The 18,799-nt window shown below is 32.6% G+C and overlaps 1 protein-coding gene across 5 annotated transcripts in view; it reads right to left on the reverse strand.

Annotated features, from left to right (window-relative positions):
* LOC129219338 (F-actin-monooxygenase MICAL3-like) overlaps nucleotides 1-18,799 on the reverse strand; it is a 178,598-nt gene that overhangs the window by 71,861 nt on the left and 87,938 nt on the right. For 2 of the 5 annotated variants that reach the window (XM_054853699.1, XM_054853698.1), the window contains exons 3-7: nucleotides 14,584-15,398; nucleotides 8,703-8,954; nucleotides 7,282-7,356; nucleotides 5,707-5,796; nucleotides 5,118-5,207 (exon numbers count right to left, since the gene is read on the reverse strand). In XM_054853699.1, coding sequence (XP_054709674.1) covers nucleotides 5,118-5,207; nucleotides 5,707-5,796; nucleotides 7,282-7,356; nucleotides 8,703-8,954; nucleotides 14,584-15,390 — 1,314 coding nt within the window. In that variant the 5' untranslated portion in view covers nucleotides 15,391-15,398. The remainder of the gene's footprint in view (nucleotides 1-5,117; nucleotides 5,208-5,706; nucleotides 5,797-7,281; nucleotides 7,357-8,702; nucleotides 8,955-14,583; nucleotides 15,399-18,799) is intronic. The other 3 variants (XM_054853702.1, XM_054853701.1, XM_054853700.1) reach the window with 2 other exon arrangements.

Raw genomic sequence — 18,799 nt, forward strand, 5'->3', positions numbered from 1 at the left:
AAATTCTCACGTCACAGTTCTATTACATTTTTATTTACATTTTTTTTCAGTAAAGAATTTAAAATGTTGAAACTATCAGAGAAACAAAATGCATTTCAAAAAGAAAAAGACAGATTAGTAAAAATTTTCAGCATGTAAAAGACTACACATGCCAGTAACATATTCTGTTTTTGATGCTATTGCTACTCAGTGCACACTGGCAAAAAAGAATTAATAATGTAATAAAGGGATGTTTGTCCGTCTGATTCTAAAATAATCAAAATAAATTAGAAACTAAAATGTTGGCAACACAACTTTTCAATCCTGTAGGCTGCATCAGCATATAAGCAGCAGTCATTAAAATTTAACTTTTTAACAAGCATAAGCTGTGGCTTATCTCCCTGAAAATACAATATTTAAATAATATTTTCATATAGCAATCAAAAAATTATTCTTTGAAAAATAATGTAGAAGAAAAACTATTTAGCAAAAAAAAGACAAGCATACCATTGAATTCAAAGTATAAACAAAAATAACATATAAAAGTTTTATGAAATAATTAAGAATTGAAAACGATAATTTCAGAAATTTGTTACAAGAAATAAGGCAGATTATGTATATAATTTCAACACAATTGAATGATTCATATGAAATGAAGATTTGAAAGTTGGAAACATTAGTGGCCAAGAAGTTATGCTTAGTACAAGAAGGAACATAAGGTCACAAAATAATTTGAATAACCTCTCCATCAAATGAAAAGTCAAACCTTATAACCAAACATAAGGATCATAAAAATAAGAACACACATTTTACAGCTGCAATGTTATCAGGGGTGGATACAAACTAAAATTTTAGGGACTATGCTAATGAATGTGTGTATCTCCTCCCTCCCATCTTTCTCCACTACGAACAAACTTAGTTTTAGGTGCGAAACATTTCTGAAACTGCATGGATGTGAATAAAAAGCACCAAATTGGCCAGGAATAAAGCACCTGATAGGACAAAATGCAACTAATTAATTTCATAAACAATGAAAATAAGTAATATTTCATATGTTTACTTGTAAAAATTTTAATGCATTAAAAATTACTGCAATGGTTTACATTTTATTCATAAATTGTTCGAACACAAAGTGGATGTATAGTACTGTTGCAGTTTGGGGGGGATCATGACCCCCCTTGTATCAGCCCTGAATTTTACTAAACAAAATTAATGTGCATCAAAGAATCAATAATTATGTGTAAAAGGCTGCACAAGTTTATTTCAAAGTTCAATAGCACTTTGAGGTAATTATTTAGAAAAAATAACAAAAACTTCCATGTATGTTAATATATACATCTACTATTTAAATGATAAAATTTTATTAAAAGCAACTATTTCTAACTTACATTGATATTAATATCATGAGTTAAACATGTGTGTATAGATTTTACATCAGGAAAAATAGTTAAGGGAAATTGCTCATGCTTAATAAATACAGAAGTATTTCAAAGAGGTTTGTATGACTTATTAAGCATCTTTAGCATCCAACTGGTTAGCTCTTGTATGACTTCAATTACAATTTTAAAAATGTTTTTCTACTTTCTGCTTCATATGGGTAATGAAAGCTAAAGAAACTAAAAGGTTAGTGATTGAAAACTAAAATCAGGCTCATATTGCTGCAGTGACTAATAAATAATGAAATATTTAAAAAACAAAAATAGCTTCTGCCTTCTGTATAGCAGGAAACAGGGGTACCCACCTATGGAAGATCATGGCCCAGACTGCGCCATTGAAACTTTTAGGGGGGGGGAGGTGTTTTGAGAAGGTATTTTTATCTTTTTTGAGTGGGGTGCCCTTGCTCTTACGGGGGGGTTGGGCATTCGTGGCAGGAAGAATAGAAAACTTATAACAGGTCAAAGAACTTTGACCATCAAAAACATAAAATTGCAAATAAAAATTGAAAAAAACATAGAGAAAGTAAATGTAACATAAGAGTGTTGCTGGCAACAAAAATTAAATTATTTCACAATGGCTAAAAAATTAAATAAACCAGAAAAAAATACATGAAATACACCGCCAGCTCAGTCATTTCCTGGCTAATGGGAGGTAATTTACTGAACAGAAAAAAATAGTTTAGATATAATTTTCAATTATTGGGGGTGGGGGGAGGAGAGAATAACCCAATGAGTAACTCAACTTGCTTCAAATACGCATGCTTTTGAACTTTTCACCTATCTAGCCTTCAAGAAGAACGTTAGCTGTTAATGTTGGGAAATGTCAAGTGCTACATTTAGGGCATGGAAATAAGTGTACAAGTTATTATTTGCAAGGTTCAGTCATTAGTCAGGCAAAGTTACTGATCTGGGGGTCTTAATAAGTCAGGATTTAAAGTTTAGCCAACAGTGCAGCATTGCTAGCAACAAAGCCAATAAGATGCTTGGGTTTATCAATAGATCTATTTCAAATAAATCTAAAGAAGTTCTTCTGCCCTTATATAGAAGTTTGGTAAGACCCCAATTGGAGTATGCTGTTCAGTTTTGGTCTCCTTATCTTAAGAAAGACATTAATGTATTGGAAAGGGTTCAAAGGCGGGCTACAAGGCTAATAAGTGGACTTTCCCACTTAGATTATGATTCCAGGCTTAGAAGGTTAAAAATGTACAGTCTTAAGCAAAGAAGAGACTGAGGGGACATGATTCAGTTGTTTGAATTTATTAAAATGAAAGATGTTATGGGGCTGAAGTTAAGCACTGAAAACAGGACAAGGGGTCATTGTTTTAAACTATTTAAATCTCAGGCTAACATGGATATTAGGAAAAATTATTATTATAGCAGGGTAGTGGAACCTTGGAACAGTTTACCGGAAGAGGGGGGTAATGAGCAAGGGAGTAGATAGTTTTAAGAGGGCCATTGATCTTCACTGGGGATTGTAAATTGACTAGGACCAGTCTAGCTGGGCCCAGAGCCTGTTGCTGGTCGTCACTTTTGTATTTGTAATACGAGGTCTGATCAAAAAGTTCCAGGACTTTCTCAATAATTCTTTATTAAAATTTTTTAACAATTATTCTAACTAATCACCTTCAAAGTACTCCCCTCTGGAGGAAATACACTTCTCCCACCGGTGTTTCCACTGTCCCATGCACCTGGAAAACTCTTCTTCCGGCATGCTGTTGAGCTGCTCCCGCGTTTTTTCTTTATTCTCTTCTATGGTCTGAAATCGCTGTTCTTTCATCGGGTATTTCAGCTTGGGGAACAGCCAGAAGTTGCAGGGGGCCAGATCAGGTGAATAGGGGGCTTGGGAAGGGTTGTCATGTTGTTTTTGGCCAAAAAATCGCGGATGAGGAGGGCGGTGTGACAGGGCGCGTTGTCATGGTGGCGAAATCATTTGCCTGTCGCCTACAATTCAGGCCTCTTCTGCCTAATTTTTGACGCAAAGTTCTCAGGGTGTCAAGATAGCGAAATCTGTTGACTGTTTCACCTTGTGCGAGGAATTCATGATGGATCACACCTTTCGAATCAAAGAAAACAGTGATCATCACTTTGACGTTCGATCTCACCTGACGAGCTTTTTTGGGTCTTGGTGAGCCTTTTGACTTCCACTGGGACGACTGCACCTTCGTTTCCACGTCGTAGCCATAAACCCCAACTCTCGTCACCTGTGATGATGGTTTTTAAGAAGTTTTCGTCGGAACTGGCCATTTGCAAGAGCTCCTGACAAACCTCCAGGCGGTGCGCTTTTTGATCCTCTGTCATCAGACGTGGAACGAATTTGGCTGCAACCCTTCTCATTTCCAATTTTTCGGTCAGGATCTCCTGACATGACCCAAATGAGATGTGGCACTCCTCTGCCATCTCTCGAATCGTTAAACGTCGATTGGAACGCAGTAGGACCACTTGAGCATCGTCAGTTGAAGTTGAAGGCCTTCCTAAACGAGGGTCATCTGTCGTTGAAGTTCTGCCTTCCTTGAACCGTTTGAACCACTCATGACACCGTGAACGACTCATCACTTCATCACCGAAAGCGTCCTGAAGCATTTGGAAAGTTTCCACGAATGATTTGCCCAATTTCACGCAAAATTTGACGCAAACGTGCTGCTCTACTTTCCTGTCCATTACGAAAAAGCTAGAAACAAAGAAGTGGCTTCAGTAAAACAGCTGTAACTTCCGTTTGGAGAAGGTTATCAATATTATGAAACAACAGCTGTGCTCGGGAAGACTTACTCTAAACGCTGCTGCCAACCGGAAGTCTCTAGCACTCTCTGTTCCCGCGCAATTTCAAAAGTCCTGCAACTTTTTGATCAGACCTCGTATAATGGCAATGAAATTGTAGAAAACTGGAAAAAGTGATTTACACTTGAGAAAACTTAAAGATATAAAAATCCTCAATTTTTGTGTTTGCAACTTGGATTTTTTTTTAAAGCAATCTCAAAATTCTCTGAGTGAAATAATCAGCTGCTTTTTTTTTCTTTTTTTTTTTTTTTAATGTGCAGTAGCAGAACAATAGCTTGGAGACTGCCCCAACAAATATTAGTAGCAAAAATATGTGCTATTTATGTGATCACATATTTCCATGATACCATGCACAATATTACTTATTATTGAAGGCTAAAAGGTTGGCTTCTCGTCAAAAAAAAAAAAAATATATATATAAAAAAAAAAAAATTCATAAGTTTTTCATCTTTCAAAAAAGGAAACAAGTTTCGAAATATAAACTAATAACTTAATATCAAGCCTAGAAATGCAAAAATTAAGGCTGCATAAAATGACACATCATTTAAGAATCTAAATTTGGCAAAAAAATATTGTTAGCTCATAATCTTAAAAAAAAACTTGAATAGCATCAAAATGCTCAAAACTGATAGAAAAAGAATTATAATGGAATTATAAAATATAATAGAAATTATTTGCTATAATTTGACACTATGCTGATTGCTGAAATTTTTCAAAGCAGAAATATATAAACAAATGCTGATATGATGACACATGAAATGATTTAATCGTTGTTGTACATTAAAAGAGATGCAGAAAAAGTTCTCAATCATCAGCAATTAATCTTGATATTATTTCTGAAGCAAATACATTTTCTATTATAGTTTATTTGAAAAAGGCCAACAAAAAGCAAGCGTGAAATATTAGCTTTTCTATCACTGCACTTACAAGGGCTCTGACATCTATCCCAGTACTTATAATTTCTCTTTCAGGTGATGTGCCTCTAAATTCTTCGCCATGCTGAGCATAATTCATTTTCTAGCATTCGTGAAAAAGATCATGCAAAATAAATGTTACAGAAATGTTAGTTAGAGAGTATACAGAGAAACCTAAAAACATTCATATGCACTTGAAAGAAAGCTTCATTACATGTTTACTTTATTTTATTTTTTAACACCTGAATTACTGCATAAACATTTTGGAAAAAATAAAAAAATCCAGAAGTGAAAAGCTTTTGATGTTGAGAACATATGCTCTTCATGGGCAAAAATGAAAATAGTTCAGTAATGTAACTTTAAAACATGCTTTCTTAAAGTACAAATTGCTGGAAAACATATCCGAAAATTATTCAGATTATTCAGACAAGAGCTGTGTTATGGAGTGCATACATTTTACTGCATTCAAGCAAACTTAGAATGTAATATATTTAAGAGAAATAACATGTGCTAATATTAATATTAATTTGACAAAGCTTAAAAAAAATAAAAAAAAACAAGAGAGTGAGAGAATGCACAAGTAAGAAGAAAATATGACTCACCAAAGATTTTATATCAATTCCTGTAGAGATTATTTCTTTGGCTGTTAAAGGATGACTTTCTTGGGCAGTTAAAGAGACATACGTGGACATCTACATGCAAATCACAATCACAAATTTCATGCTTATCATGCAAAATGTAGTTAGTAATTCATAAAATAATCATCCCAAACAACTGATTTATGAATGACTAATGAGTGGAAATTCTTTACCATATTATATACAAAGCAAATTATTGAAATTAAAAAAAAAATTAGTTTTAACATTTTATCTTTTAAATACATTAGCTTTCTGATTTTAAATTGGATGCACCAAATTTGTTTGCAATCGTAAAATTGCTACAATTATAAAATTTGTATTATTTTTAAGAGTTCTGATGATTATAAACTATATTAGAGAAAGTAGAGCTCAACCATGAATTAATCTATTGCATTATAAATTGTGTGTGCGCATTCTACATATGAATATATGTTACTACATATTTACAGCCAAACATGATTTGTAATAGTAATATTAGAGAAAACAAATGTTTCTAAAGGAAAAAATCTCACTATACAAGGTGCAGCAATAAATCAGATGGTTTTAAAGTCATTATTGAAAGCAAATAAGTTAAGCTATTGATTTTAAATACACAATAATACAAAGTAAATACAGAACATTTTAATTTCATACAAATTTCAGTTTAGAAAAAGCTTTAATTCAAAAAATACTATTCTTCAAATAATCACTATTTCTCTGACGCTTCAGCTAAAATCACCAATTACTCTTTTTAGTACCTTCACATTAACTCCTGCAATTTTCAACTAATTTTGAATTTCCAACTCCAAAACTAAAAGAGATGCTGGAACATTAAAATTTAACATTTGAAAAAGATTGCCAGAAGATAAAAGTTCCAGTTAATTAACAGAGATACAATGATTTAAATAGTTATTTAGTATTTTAGTGTACATAGAGAAATGATGTTTATCAGTATGATATTCAAAGAAAATAACACTATCTGGGGGGAGAAAAAAAAAAACTCCTGTGTTTACTATTTAGTTAATGTGTGTTGTTAGTCAATAAATCTAATTCTCTTTTGATAAAGATTTAAGAATTACCTGATTCACAGTTACCTCTTGCTCATTCAAATTTATATAACTTGGGTTTAAAAAATGCTAAGAAATCCCCCCCCCCCCAATTATCAAAAACAAATGATGAGGAACATATTTATGAAGAAAAGCAAAAATTTCTAAGTAGTGAATTTTCTAAATGTCACAGATTTTTAAATGAAGCATTAGTAGATCTTTCAAAATATGAAGCACTGATTCAGTAACATATATTAAAGTTACTCTTGGTCTTCAATAATATTTAATGAATGATCACATCAATGTATTATAGGGTGGGGGATATAGTAAAAAGGAGAATGTAAATGTTTCAATATAACTGAAATGTTTTAAACAGCATATTGCATACAAATAAAGGTTATACTTTAAAAAATATATATATTCAAAATAGTATTAGTAAATGCGTTCAGGTGCTTTTCTAACAGCAATTCTGGTTTAAACAAAAATTAACAAAAAAGCTTAGAAATAATTTTACCAGATCTGTTACAGATGCTAAACCATCAGATTTATCTTCATAACTTATTTTTCCATGTTCAGAGTTGATGCTGTTCTAAAATAAGAAGATAACAAAAAAAAAAAAAAAATAAATTAATAAAATAGTGATGAATGCAAAATTTTTTGAAAACGAGACCTAAAGCTTACAGCACTATCTATCAGCAGTATTTAACTTTAAACTACACAACATTCTGTTTTTCTCTATCATCACTATTAAAAATTAAAAGCTTACACAGTCAGCAATTTTTATGTTTAACTGAATAATGCTTTTTTCTTCATAAATCTTCAAAAATTCTTTTTCCATGACACTGACTATATAAATGCCTCATAATCAAGGAATTTTTTTACACGAAAAGTGCTTAAAATAGACTTACGTTTTAAATAGAATGCAGCAGAAGTAAGAATGTGTATGGGAGCAAATATTTAAACTATCACATGGAGGTGTGATAGTTTAAATGTTTTTGTCACTGGGGATAAAAAGGTAACGAGATTCTTGTACTGTTCCAAAGTAATACTTATTCTTTTTTTCAGTTAACAAGTTAAATTGTAAACAACAACATAACTTGTAAAAAAAACTCCCATAAACATTTTTTGAATGCTAAAATATTGCTTCCCCCCCTCACTGTTAACAACAGTCACTATGACCTCCTTCAGTAATCAACTATCATTGCCATTCGAAGTTTTTCATTCAAATTAAAATGGAAACTTATTTGTTAAAAAATGAACACTGAGAATGTTCAATGAATATTACATAAACTAATCAAAGCAAAGGAATACAATGATCAACTTGTTTAAGCAGGTGTGCCCTCCTAAGGGCAAGGGCGCACCCCCCTAAATATCATGGAGACCCCCCAAAAAGTCAAAAGCCACCAAAAAATGAGCAAAATATCCCTAAAAATTTCAACGGCTGCTCCATGATCAACCCCCTGGTTTAAGTTAGCCATTTTTTAACACAATAAAAAATTAAAAAGTAATATACAAATTTGATGAATTCCTCAGCTCATAAAAAATAAATATTTACATCAGTCATGCATTACTTAAATCATAAATTAAATAAATAAAGAGATATGGGTCCCTTGTATGCACGAAAACATCTTATCTTTTACAAAGAAAAAATTAAGTTGAAGTACTCCATAAAAAATGCCTTTTTCCATACCAAGTAAGATTTTTTTTTCTAAATCTCCAACATTAAAGAAACTCATTTTAATCCAAATTTGTGATTTGCTTTAGATCATGAAATAAATTAAAGAAATTTGTATTTCATAAGCCAATAGTAATAATTGAAATATCAGGAGTAATTCTACTATTTACAGATGACTAATGAATCGTAAATTGTCTTTGTTCATAAAACAATTTATGATATGCAGAAGAAAATATGTGCTTCAGAAAAATCGTATTTACCTTCAAACTAACAGAATTTTCAATACCATTATGAGATGAGAATCCATTTGTTTCTGTTTTTACAGGAGATTTCTTACTAATTATTTCTTTCTTTTGAATTTCATTTTCTTTCTTGATAGAAACTGAGTTAGATAATTTTTTATCTTCAATAATATTTGAAGATTCCGAAGACTTGTATGTTCTCCTTTCAGTCCGTTCACTCCTTGAGGTATGTGACGATGATGATGAACTTGTGCGACTTTTTCGAGAAACCTAAAAAACAATGTGATTTGAAGAAATTGATGTAAAACTGAAAATAGATGCACAAATACAAAACAAAATGCAAGCATTTCAATAACACAAATTAATGTCAAAAGAAATGTGATCTTGAAGGCAAGCAACACACATGAATGGATAAGATGATGCATAAAAATATTCAGCATTTTCTTGTACCCAGAAACAAAATCTTTGAAGTCATTAAAAAAAAAAAAAAAAAATCCATCAAAAATATTTTTTATTTGTTTTAAATGAGAGTAAAATATTTCAATTATATAAGGTTGGTTGGGGTAAGTGGGACCCTTTTGAGAACTTTTTTTTTTTTTGAACCTTATACAAAAGCTTTGAAACAAAAAAAAAATTAACTTACTGTCTTATTTTACCTTGGACATTATTAATGAACAAAAGTTTATCATAATTTTCTAAAATAATGATTTAAATACACTTAACAATTATATATTTTTTAAAAATCAGATGGGTGTCCTCTTACCCGATAATAAGGGGTAAGTGGTTCAACCCCCTTTTCTTTAAATTTAAATCAAGTATATCTAAAAAAGGGGTAAGGAGGATTTACTTGATAAAGTATGTAAATCTTTAGTATGATTTTTTTTTTTTTTTTTTTTTTGTAAACACATATATTTACTAGACATTTACTGTCTTTTAAATCTCTATGACAGAACATTTTTAAACATAAAATAAATAAATAAATAAATAAAAAACAATTACATCTGTGAAATTTATTGAAAGCCTATAGGCACACATTTTACTTTTAACATATAAAGGTGTGTTGAATAAACATAATACAGTTGATTAAGGTAAATTTCGGTAAATCAGCCAAAACTATAGGCTGAAAAAGAAATTGGAAACACTAAATGACTGTGTCTGTTTAAAGTGTACTAAGGAAGAACTATCATCATACTGAACTTCATCCTCAATAAATCCAACATCCTCTGTACCAGGATAATAAAAAGTCACCATTTCTATTCGTTCTTGCAAATTCAGCAGTATTTTTTTTTTAAATTTGTATCATCAACTTCCAACAATAAACCAACATAACACTTTATGGTTTACTTTGAACTAAATTTCACAAATACATAATCAATAGCTTTAGCAGTTTTTATCTAAACTATCAATTCCTACTAAGTCATCATAGTTGTCTTGTATTTCAGTAATACAAATCAGAGTTGCTTTCGATTTTAAAATCCTCACTATTATAGGACTCACTTATCCCTTATACGGAAAATTTACGGGTTTATGTGTGGGGGGGGGGCTCCTCTTAAACTCTTATTAATAATATTTTACACTAAAATTCTTGTTGCAGTATGAACTTTAAGTTAAACTATACATGAAAAATTAATGATCATAAAATAATAATAAAAATTAACCTGGAAACATGTGTTTCAAAAATGTTGTTTGAACTCGCAAAAAAAAAAAAAAATCAGAATTTTTTTTTGACTAAGTGCAATGACCGAGAAATAAATTCCATGAAATCCAAATGGATGCAAAACCAATCAGTGTGATGAAATTTAACATGATCAGTGCAAAAGGGTTTGAAAACTTGATCCATACTTCAGTTTTAGGGGGTGACCCACTTCCCCCAACCTATCAAAAATTTTTAGAAGTATAAAAAGAAACTAGAAATTTCAAAATTTTCTCTCGGATTTAAAAACATTAGAAAATGAAATTCTGTCTGGTTTGAAGCTGAACTATAGCACAAAATATGGATATAGAAAAATTATTTTCTCCTGTATGTGATGCTAACCATAAAAAACGGAAGCTGTGTCAACAGAAACTATGATCGAACTAAATCTATTTGATAGTGAAAATTTAAAAAAAATATTTTAAATTTAGGTTTTTTTATATTTTTTTGGATTAGGGGAACTAACTTTAAAATTAGATGCTGAAAAAGATTTCTCAAAAACATAACAAATAATATTACAAAATGTAAAGTTGCCTGAAAATCAGTTCGAAAAGAAAACCATTTACATTGGTCCACATTGCAGCATCTGAAGAAGAATTCAATTTTTTTTCAAGTCTCAAGTGTAATTTGATTCCTTCAGAAGCTGCCTGATTTCTTAAAAAGAACAAATTTAATCACAGTAGTAATGATTCATAACAAAATACGATGGCAGAAAACCATGGTAGTTGAAAAGATAAAGAAAAAGCTAGAAATATTGGTTTCAAGTCCCTTCTCCTTAACGTTATGAAATATCTCATTCATTTACATTCTCTCACAAAAAATACAAGAACCCAGAAGAAATTGAGTTACTACCAAGAAAACTAGCAGAAATGTAGTCTGGTAAGAGAGGAGCAAATGAGTTTTAAGATGATTGAAAGTGTTATTACTTGAGCTGTAGGGTTATTTAAATGAAATTGTCGAATTGTATGGATGTTATAGTGACTAGGATGACTTTTGAGAGATAATCAGTAACAATATGATTAGTTGTTGAACTTTGAAGAGGGGAGCACAGCAGGTCTCAGGTTGGTTGTACAGGGGCATCAGTAGCCACTTCAGTTGATATGGTAGTAGCTTGGTGTTGGTGACAGGATCAAATAAAGGGTAGTCCACCATTGCGTAGGGTTAGGGCGTCCTAGGAACACAAAAGAGGGCGAGGATCGCTCAATCATAAGAGCGGCCACTTTCTTACCAACAACATTGCTAATATTGGTTGACACTATTGAACACTCTCTAGGTATTTGGTGATATTAAGAAAAACCATTCAAAGACTGGAAGACGCTGGTATCACGAGCCGGCATCCAGCTTGATGCTTACCGTTGACCCTACATCATAGGTAGCACAGATTTTATTTTTGTTTCACTTGGCAAGCTGGATCGTGGCTGACAGGAGACTTGTGGTCTTCAAGGATGAATCCTGATTCAGTCTTGGTACCAATGACCTACCACACACGTTTAAAAGCGGTCAGGTCAGTGGTTCGATCCAACATTTGTCATTGGGCAGCATATGGGGATCATACAAGAAACGACAGTGTGGGGAACAATTTATTAGATCACACAAAGACCTCTAGTTGTCATTCTAGGCAGCTCAGAACAGCTCATAGTTATGTAAAAGACATTTTTAACATTGGTAGTACAGCCTATGCTGTCAAGTTGCTCGAGTGCCATTTATAACAAGACAATGCTCATCCATATATTGTACAATTTTCCTAATAATGTCTTAAAGGAAATAAAGATCACCAAATCTCTTGCAGTAGAGCTTGTTTGGGTCATGCTAAGAAGGCAACTGCAGCCATCCCAGAATGCTGGTTACTTGGTGACCAAACTGCAAAGATTATGGCCTGCTCCTCTGCAAAGGAGATAGGTTACCTACTTGGTTCCATGGCATGCTGTGTTTGGGCTAGCATAGCTGTTAGAGGAGGCTGTACTACTTATGTAACCTTTATGATGTCATAACTTCTTAATAAAGCAATATTTTGTTCTGAATTATTAATCATTTTGTTATCTCCTGAAAAACCACATACATGTTGAGTTTCGTGAAGATAGCCCATTTCCTTCCGAGTATATATCTATTTTTTGGGGGAGGGGGGGGTGTTGAGTGTATTTTTAATCTGCACTTCAGCCTCTGATTATAAAGCAATTTTAGAGCATAACAGATATGATAACAAGCTCTAGCATTAGGGGAGGGGGAGGACATTCTGCCTTCCCTCAGAAAATTTCTTTCAGAAGCCCTGCATGTATCAATCTAATGGCATTAAGGTTTTGATAATCTCAAGGATGATATTAGATTTAAAGCCCTTAACATAACTTTTTAACATTTTTTAAGCTAATGGATTGCACAACAGCTTAAATGAGGACAAAATACAATATGAATTAATTGCTTCCCTCTAAGTATCTATGCATTAAAAAAAAAATTTGGCCAAAGAAATTGTGTCTGTCTATATGCCAAAGTACACGAAACCCCACCTACAGCATTAAAATCATATACAATTACTTCATACTTTGTGGGTTTGCACCTTGAAGCTTTTTTTTTTTTAATTTCAAATTATTTATGTATTTATTATTTCACACAACTTACCTAATAAAGGGATGAAAGAATTCCCATACCCCTTAACATTCTGCGTCATTGGAGAGAGATTTCCTTTTTTTATTTCTGCACAAGATGCAGTTTGTTCCTATTTCCTCAATTACTTAGAATAGGACCCATAAGGGTTTCTAATTTGATGAAAATCCTCGTTTAAACAGAAACTAAGCATAGAGCTGAAGAATAAAATGTTGCAGGAGGCAATGAATTCGAAAGCAACTTTTCAAACACTACATACAAGCAGTTTGCTATGCCCCGCCCCCTCCCCCCCTCACCTACAGCTGTGGAATTTAGTAGAAAATTAGTTCTGATTCCATGGGTTGGCACATTGAAGCTTTTTTTTTAAATTGTACTATGCTTATTTTAATCATGTTTTTTGTTGATGGGGAGCATGATTTTCCTATTGTTTTAATTAAATTCCTTTTTCTATGGCAAGGGGACCAGGCTTGGGGCCGAGCTTCTAATTTTAGAGCAGTAGTCTTCAACCCGTGGCCTGTGGGCGACTTGAGGTCAACTGTGTAGATTTCAATGGCCTGCCTAAGGGTTTAGTTTAAATACTTTTTCCCATGTTTGTTGGCATTTCAATAACTACTGGTGGCAGTTTGCAACAAGGGTAACAAGAATAACATACATTTTTTGTAACAATACATTTATAAAATATGTGACAAGTGATAAAGGAAAGAGGAGGGGGTAAAGTGAAGTGTGACACTTTGTGACAAAAGGGAAAAGGCGGGGGGGGGGATCAAAAATGTTGTAAAAATGTGTAACTCATTTTATAAAGGCCCTTATACATAAAAAGTGTTAAATTTAACATATTCTATCCAGCTTTTTTTTTTCCCTTGCAATCAGATATTGATCACTACAAACCAATCATTGAAGAATATATTAGTTTAACCAAGGTAAGTGCACCTATAGTGGATATACACCAGAAGCGTATAACGTCTTCAAAAATAAAGATAATGAGACATTTTTCCCTAATTATGTGGCCCCCTTAATAAAATAAGGGAGTTATTTTTAGGGGCCCACCTAGCCAGGAAAAAAGTCTTATTATCTTTATTTTCTGAAGATTTTATCAGCTCTTGTGTAGTATCATAGGTGCACTTACCTTACGTATAGAGAGAGACAAACATTTTGCAATAAAACATTTTTTAAGGAAACTTCAAGTTTTTCATTTACATTTAACATTTTTTCAAAATAACTGTAATTACTAATATAACATATGCAATACTGGTGTTAGAAACCACTCCACATGGAATCAAAATGTTAATATCATGCATCATGAATTATAAAATCAGTTCAACTCTAACATTTAAAAAGAAAATTTAAATCATACATCATAATAGGCAAACAATATAATTACTTTAAATTGTATAATGATGCAAAAAATATAATAATAATTTAGTTAAAAACTAAATATTTTAATACCATAAATATTTTGCAAAGACGACTATGTGAAACATGTGTGGAATATACATTTTAACAAACTAACCCTAATTAATGAAACTATGATTGTCAGTCAGCATGCAAAATCAAACTAAAAGCATTATGGATGTATAACAAAACTATTCTAAGCGTTGTTAAACTTACATCATCCTCAGATATTTGATATTGCTCATGCTGAGAGATTAAATCATGCTGGTTATCATCAAACACTTGCTCAAAATCAGGGGAGGCGACAGCTTCTTCACTTTGCTCCAATTCAGTTAATAGTTCAACATCAGCTGATATTTCTGACTTAGGGCTTGTTACAGCTGAACATTCTGAACTAGGACCAAAATCTAGAAGCAATTCATCTGGTCTACTTAATGCATCATCAGATAAATCAGTAACTGGCTTGGATTGATTACATATATTTTCCGATTCACTTAATAAGTCCAGTTCAGGTCTACTGATTGCATCAGATTCATCCGCATCAAATGTAGACTCAGGTAGATCATTGTCCTCATCAACGTTTTCAGCAATACTCACTGATGTAGTAGTAACTTCTGATACAACTTCCTGACATGACTCACTAAGAATATCTTCCTGAATCTCATAATTTGAAAAACCACTTGAGAACTGCTGTTCAGACAAAGGGTCTAAAACAGGCTCATTTATATCTACTTGTCCTAGCATAACATTTGGGTAATAATCTGTAGGGCTTTCTTCTTTGACTGGACAAAAGGGATCAAAAAAGTCAACAACATCTGGATTTTGGGTGGGGCTTGGCATTTCACCAAAATCAGGACTATCAGGAGAGGTTAGTGGGGAATCTTCTTTAAACTGAAAGCTCATGGGATCAAAGTCCAATGTTATGGGGATTTCAAGCAGGGCAGAGCCAGGAGGAGACTGTGGTGAAGAATTACTTACAGTAGTTCCTTCATTTATATCCACAAGACTCTTAGGGTTAGCCATAGCTAAATCTGTAGAGAAAAGAACAAATTTTTTACAAATTATTTATTCAAAAAATAATAACTAAATGATTCTATGAGAAAGGAGTACACCTTTACACAACAAAATAGCATAAGAGAAAAACAAATCACAACATCAACAATACTCAATGATGGTCTTGCATAATAATAGACGAACGCGCAAATGGTGTTAGCAGAAAATTTTTGGCTCTGCAGAATTTTTTTTTTTCAAACTGCTAACGCTAAAAAAAAAGAAAAAAAAGAAGAATTTTTTTTTAAAAATTTTTTAAGTATTTTTTTTTAAATCTCAGCTTATTTCTGTTAAAGCCTTTCCCCAAAAGCACATGTGTGAAAAAAATAATGATTTTGGCACTTTTCTTTAGTTGATGAAAAATAAGCACTAACTAATATATGTTATTGTAAAAAAAATTAAATGATTTAAAGCACTTTTTCTTTGGCCTCTTTCTCTCTTTCATATTTGAATATAAATTTATTTCTTTATTCAAGGGTGAGTTAGGCAAAATAATTATTTGCAGAAAATTTTTTATTTAGGATTTGTGTTCGCAGAAAGCTTTTCATTTTATCTAAATCTGCTCAATGAACACAATTTACAACTAGCATAAAAAGACCTCGAAAAGCTTGGTAAGAAGAGTAAAATCTGCCAAGTATTCCAGCTTTTGAAAAAAGGCAACTTGGTCTTCAAAAGTAGAGGCTTTTTCCATCCTCATTTTAAAACATTTTTTCAAATAATATCAATGAATGTGTTAGCTCATGATCGCACCCCACACGCCTTTATACTGGCGGCAACAATATGCTCTCGAAAAACGGGGGAAGACGGACACGCCCTGGACAAATGTCCAATGATGGTGATCAGCCGGCTTCACGCCCAGCTTTCTTGAGGAAAAAATTGAGGATACAAGGACATACATTTCAGGAGGGAAATGCTACAAAGTTGATTAAAAAATATATTTTTCTGACTCCTCCCCCCCCCCCTACACACATACAATCAATTTTTTTATTTCACTCACGCACACACTAAATAATAATAATAATAATAAAGAAAGAAAATAAATAAAAAATCGTACATTATTGTCCCAAAAGGTAAGGGAGCCCGGGCCCCCTCTGGCCCCTCCTATGAGGTGTGCATAAAAGTAACACAAGACTTATCCTTCCAAAACCCAATTCAATAAAAGTGCTACTTCCAAAGCTCAGGAAGTAGCACTTTTATATTTGCAGATATCACTTAACACATATTTTGTTAACTTAAATCTGCATTAATTTTCTCATGAATATTCAGTAATTGATTTTTCTTTTGATTTTTAAAAAATAATTGTGTACTAATAATGAATGCTTATTGCTGTTTTTAATTAAATATGATTTATCAATTAAAATCAATTTAATATGTTTTATTGATCTTTAAACTTTGTTTTTCACTCTACACACAAAGGAGAATAAGGTAGTTATAATGTTTGATAGTATTTATCACTAAAATTATAACAGATGTTTGTGTTATGTGGTTCAACATGCCCCACCCGTGGAGCACGTTGGTCCACTTTACAAGGTTCTGTTAAAAATTAATACAAAAAAAAAAGGTTATCAATTCAACATTTTCTAAAAAATCTGGTGTTGAGAAATGTTTAGTGAAACTTACTGTAGAAAATAAAACTGCTCATTAAATTTTTAATGAGATAAAAAATGAAAAGTAAAAAAGCGGACCAAGGTGCCCTACCTCCCCCTATCCTGACATAATAAGGAAAACGTTACTAGTAATGCAACATCTTCTAGCAAAAGATCATTTTCCTCTTTGAAGCTTCCAGAAACGTATGAGAAACATAAAAGGGCAGAAGAGATTTTAATAGGAAAAAAAAAAGTTTGGGTAAATCTTAATTTCTTTTTAAAAGAGATCTTTAAATTGAACATTTTCATTGTCCTCCCAGTCCTCCCCCCTACTGGCCTATTTCTTTGCTTCTTTTTTTTCTTTTTTCTAGTTTGTCTGAAAATAAGAAAGTCTTCAAAATATTACTCTTCCTCCCGAATCCCCCCTTCCGGAAAAAAAATTGCAGAACATCTCAAATTTCATTTCCAGATCCAAAATTTCACAAAGTTTCCAGAGAAAGCGTCCAAATACCTACAACATTGCTTTAAATTGTGTTCGAAAAGCATTTAAAATTGTGATTTTGGAGCTTCAATTTTGAAAGATTACTGCCACTAATTTTACAAAATATGATCTTACAATCATGTTTTTAAGACTTCTTTTTTAGCAGGGCCGATCCTAGGGTGTCGGCCGCCTGTGTGCAAAGACCTGCTGTGCTGCCCCTCAAGAGTAATTTGCATATTTTGACTAATCTTTAAAACGTCTATATAAATCCTTCTTTAAATTTCTATACCAAGTTCTAATTTAAAAAAGAAAGGGAAAAAAAAAACAGAAGAATGTAGAATTTATAAAAAGGAAGAAAAGTTTTATAGTAAGAAATTCCTTAGGTACAATTTATATCTTTGAAGAAAGTAATAGATACCAAAACTTACTAGTCTTAAAAACGCATTTTATAGTCTGTCTTTGGTGACATCAGAGGAGGGACGGACGCGGGAGTTGGTGGGGGGAGGGAATTGCTCTGTAAAAATTATCGAAATTGGCGTATGAAAAATAGTTTTAGTTAATCTTTGGTTGTGTTCAGTTGCAAGGACAAAAGAGTCGGGTGTATTCAAGGTGCATGGAGAAATTTTCGAAATTGACGTCAAATATCGCAATTTTAGGAACTTTTTCGAGACTTTAGGTGATAGTAATGTTGGAGTTCTTTCCTAAAATTCTTTCAAAATTTAAATCAGTTTGAAACTATTTTTGAGACTGTAGCGTAGGAAGGATCGGCGCTCTTCCCGAAAATTTTCCGAAACTGAAGTTTTAAACACGCAATTTTGGATTACCTTTGATAACGTTGCTAAAAGGAGGGAGGTTCAATCGTTTCCCATCGAAAGTTTTCGAAATTGAAGTTCGCAAATTTAGGCTGTCTTTGGTGACGGCAGGGGATCTAGCGGCTTTCCTCCGGTAATTTCTCGGCGCTATTGTTTCAAAAACCCATTTTTGGCTATATTTGAAAACAATAGGGGAAAATATTCCAAACCGAAATATTTTTCAGAACTAAAATCCATTATAGGCTATTTTTTAGAAGGAAGGGTTTTGGGGATCCCAAGTGGATGTTTCTAAAAGCGTTATTTTGTACTATCTTTGGTGATGTTAATGAACCTGGGAAGCTTTGGCGGATCTTTACGGAGGTTTTTCGATATTAATATCGGAAAAATACTATAGACTTTTTTCCACCTCACCTCGATGACTGATGGTTATGCCCTAGTGCGGTAGAAAGTTACATAAGCCAAGCAGTTCTCCTGCGGAATTTTTTAGAAATTGAAGTCCCAAA

The sequence above is a fragment of the Uloborus diversus genome, chromosome 3, assembly GCF_026930045.1.
Source record: "Uloborus diversus isolate 005 chromosome 3, Udiv.v.3.1, whole genome shotgun sequence".
Classification (NCBI taxonomy): domain Eukaryota; kingdom Metazoa; phylum Arthropoda; class Arachnida; order Araneae; family Uloboridae; genus Uloborus; species Uloborus diversus.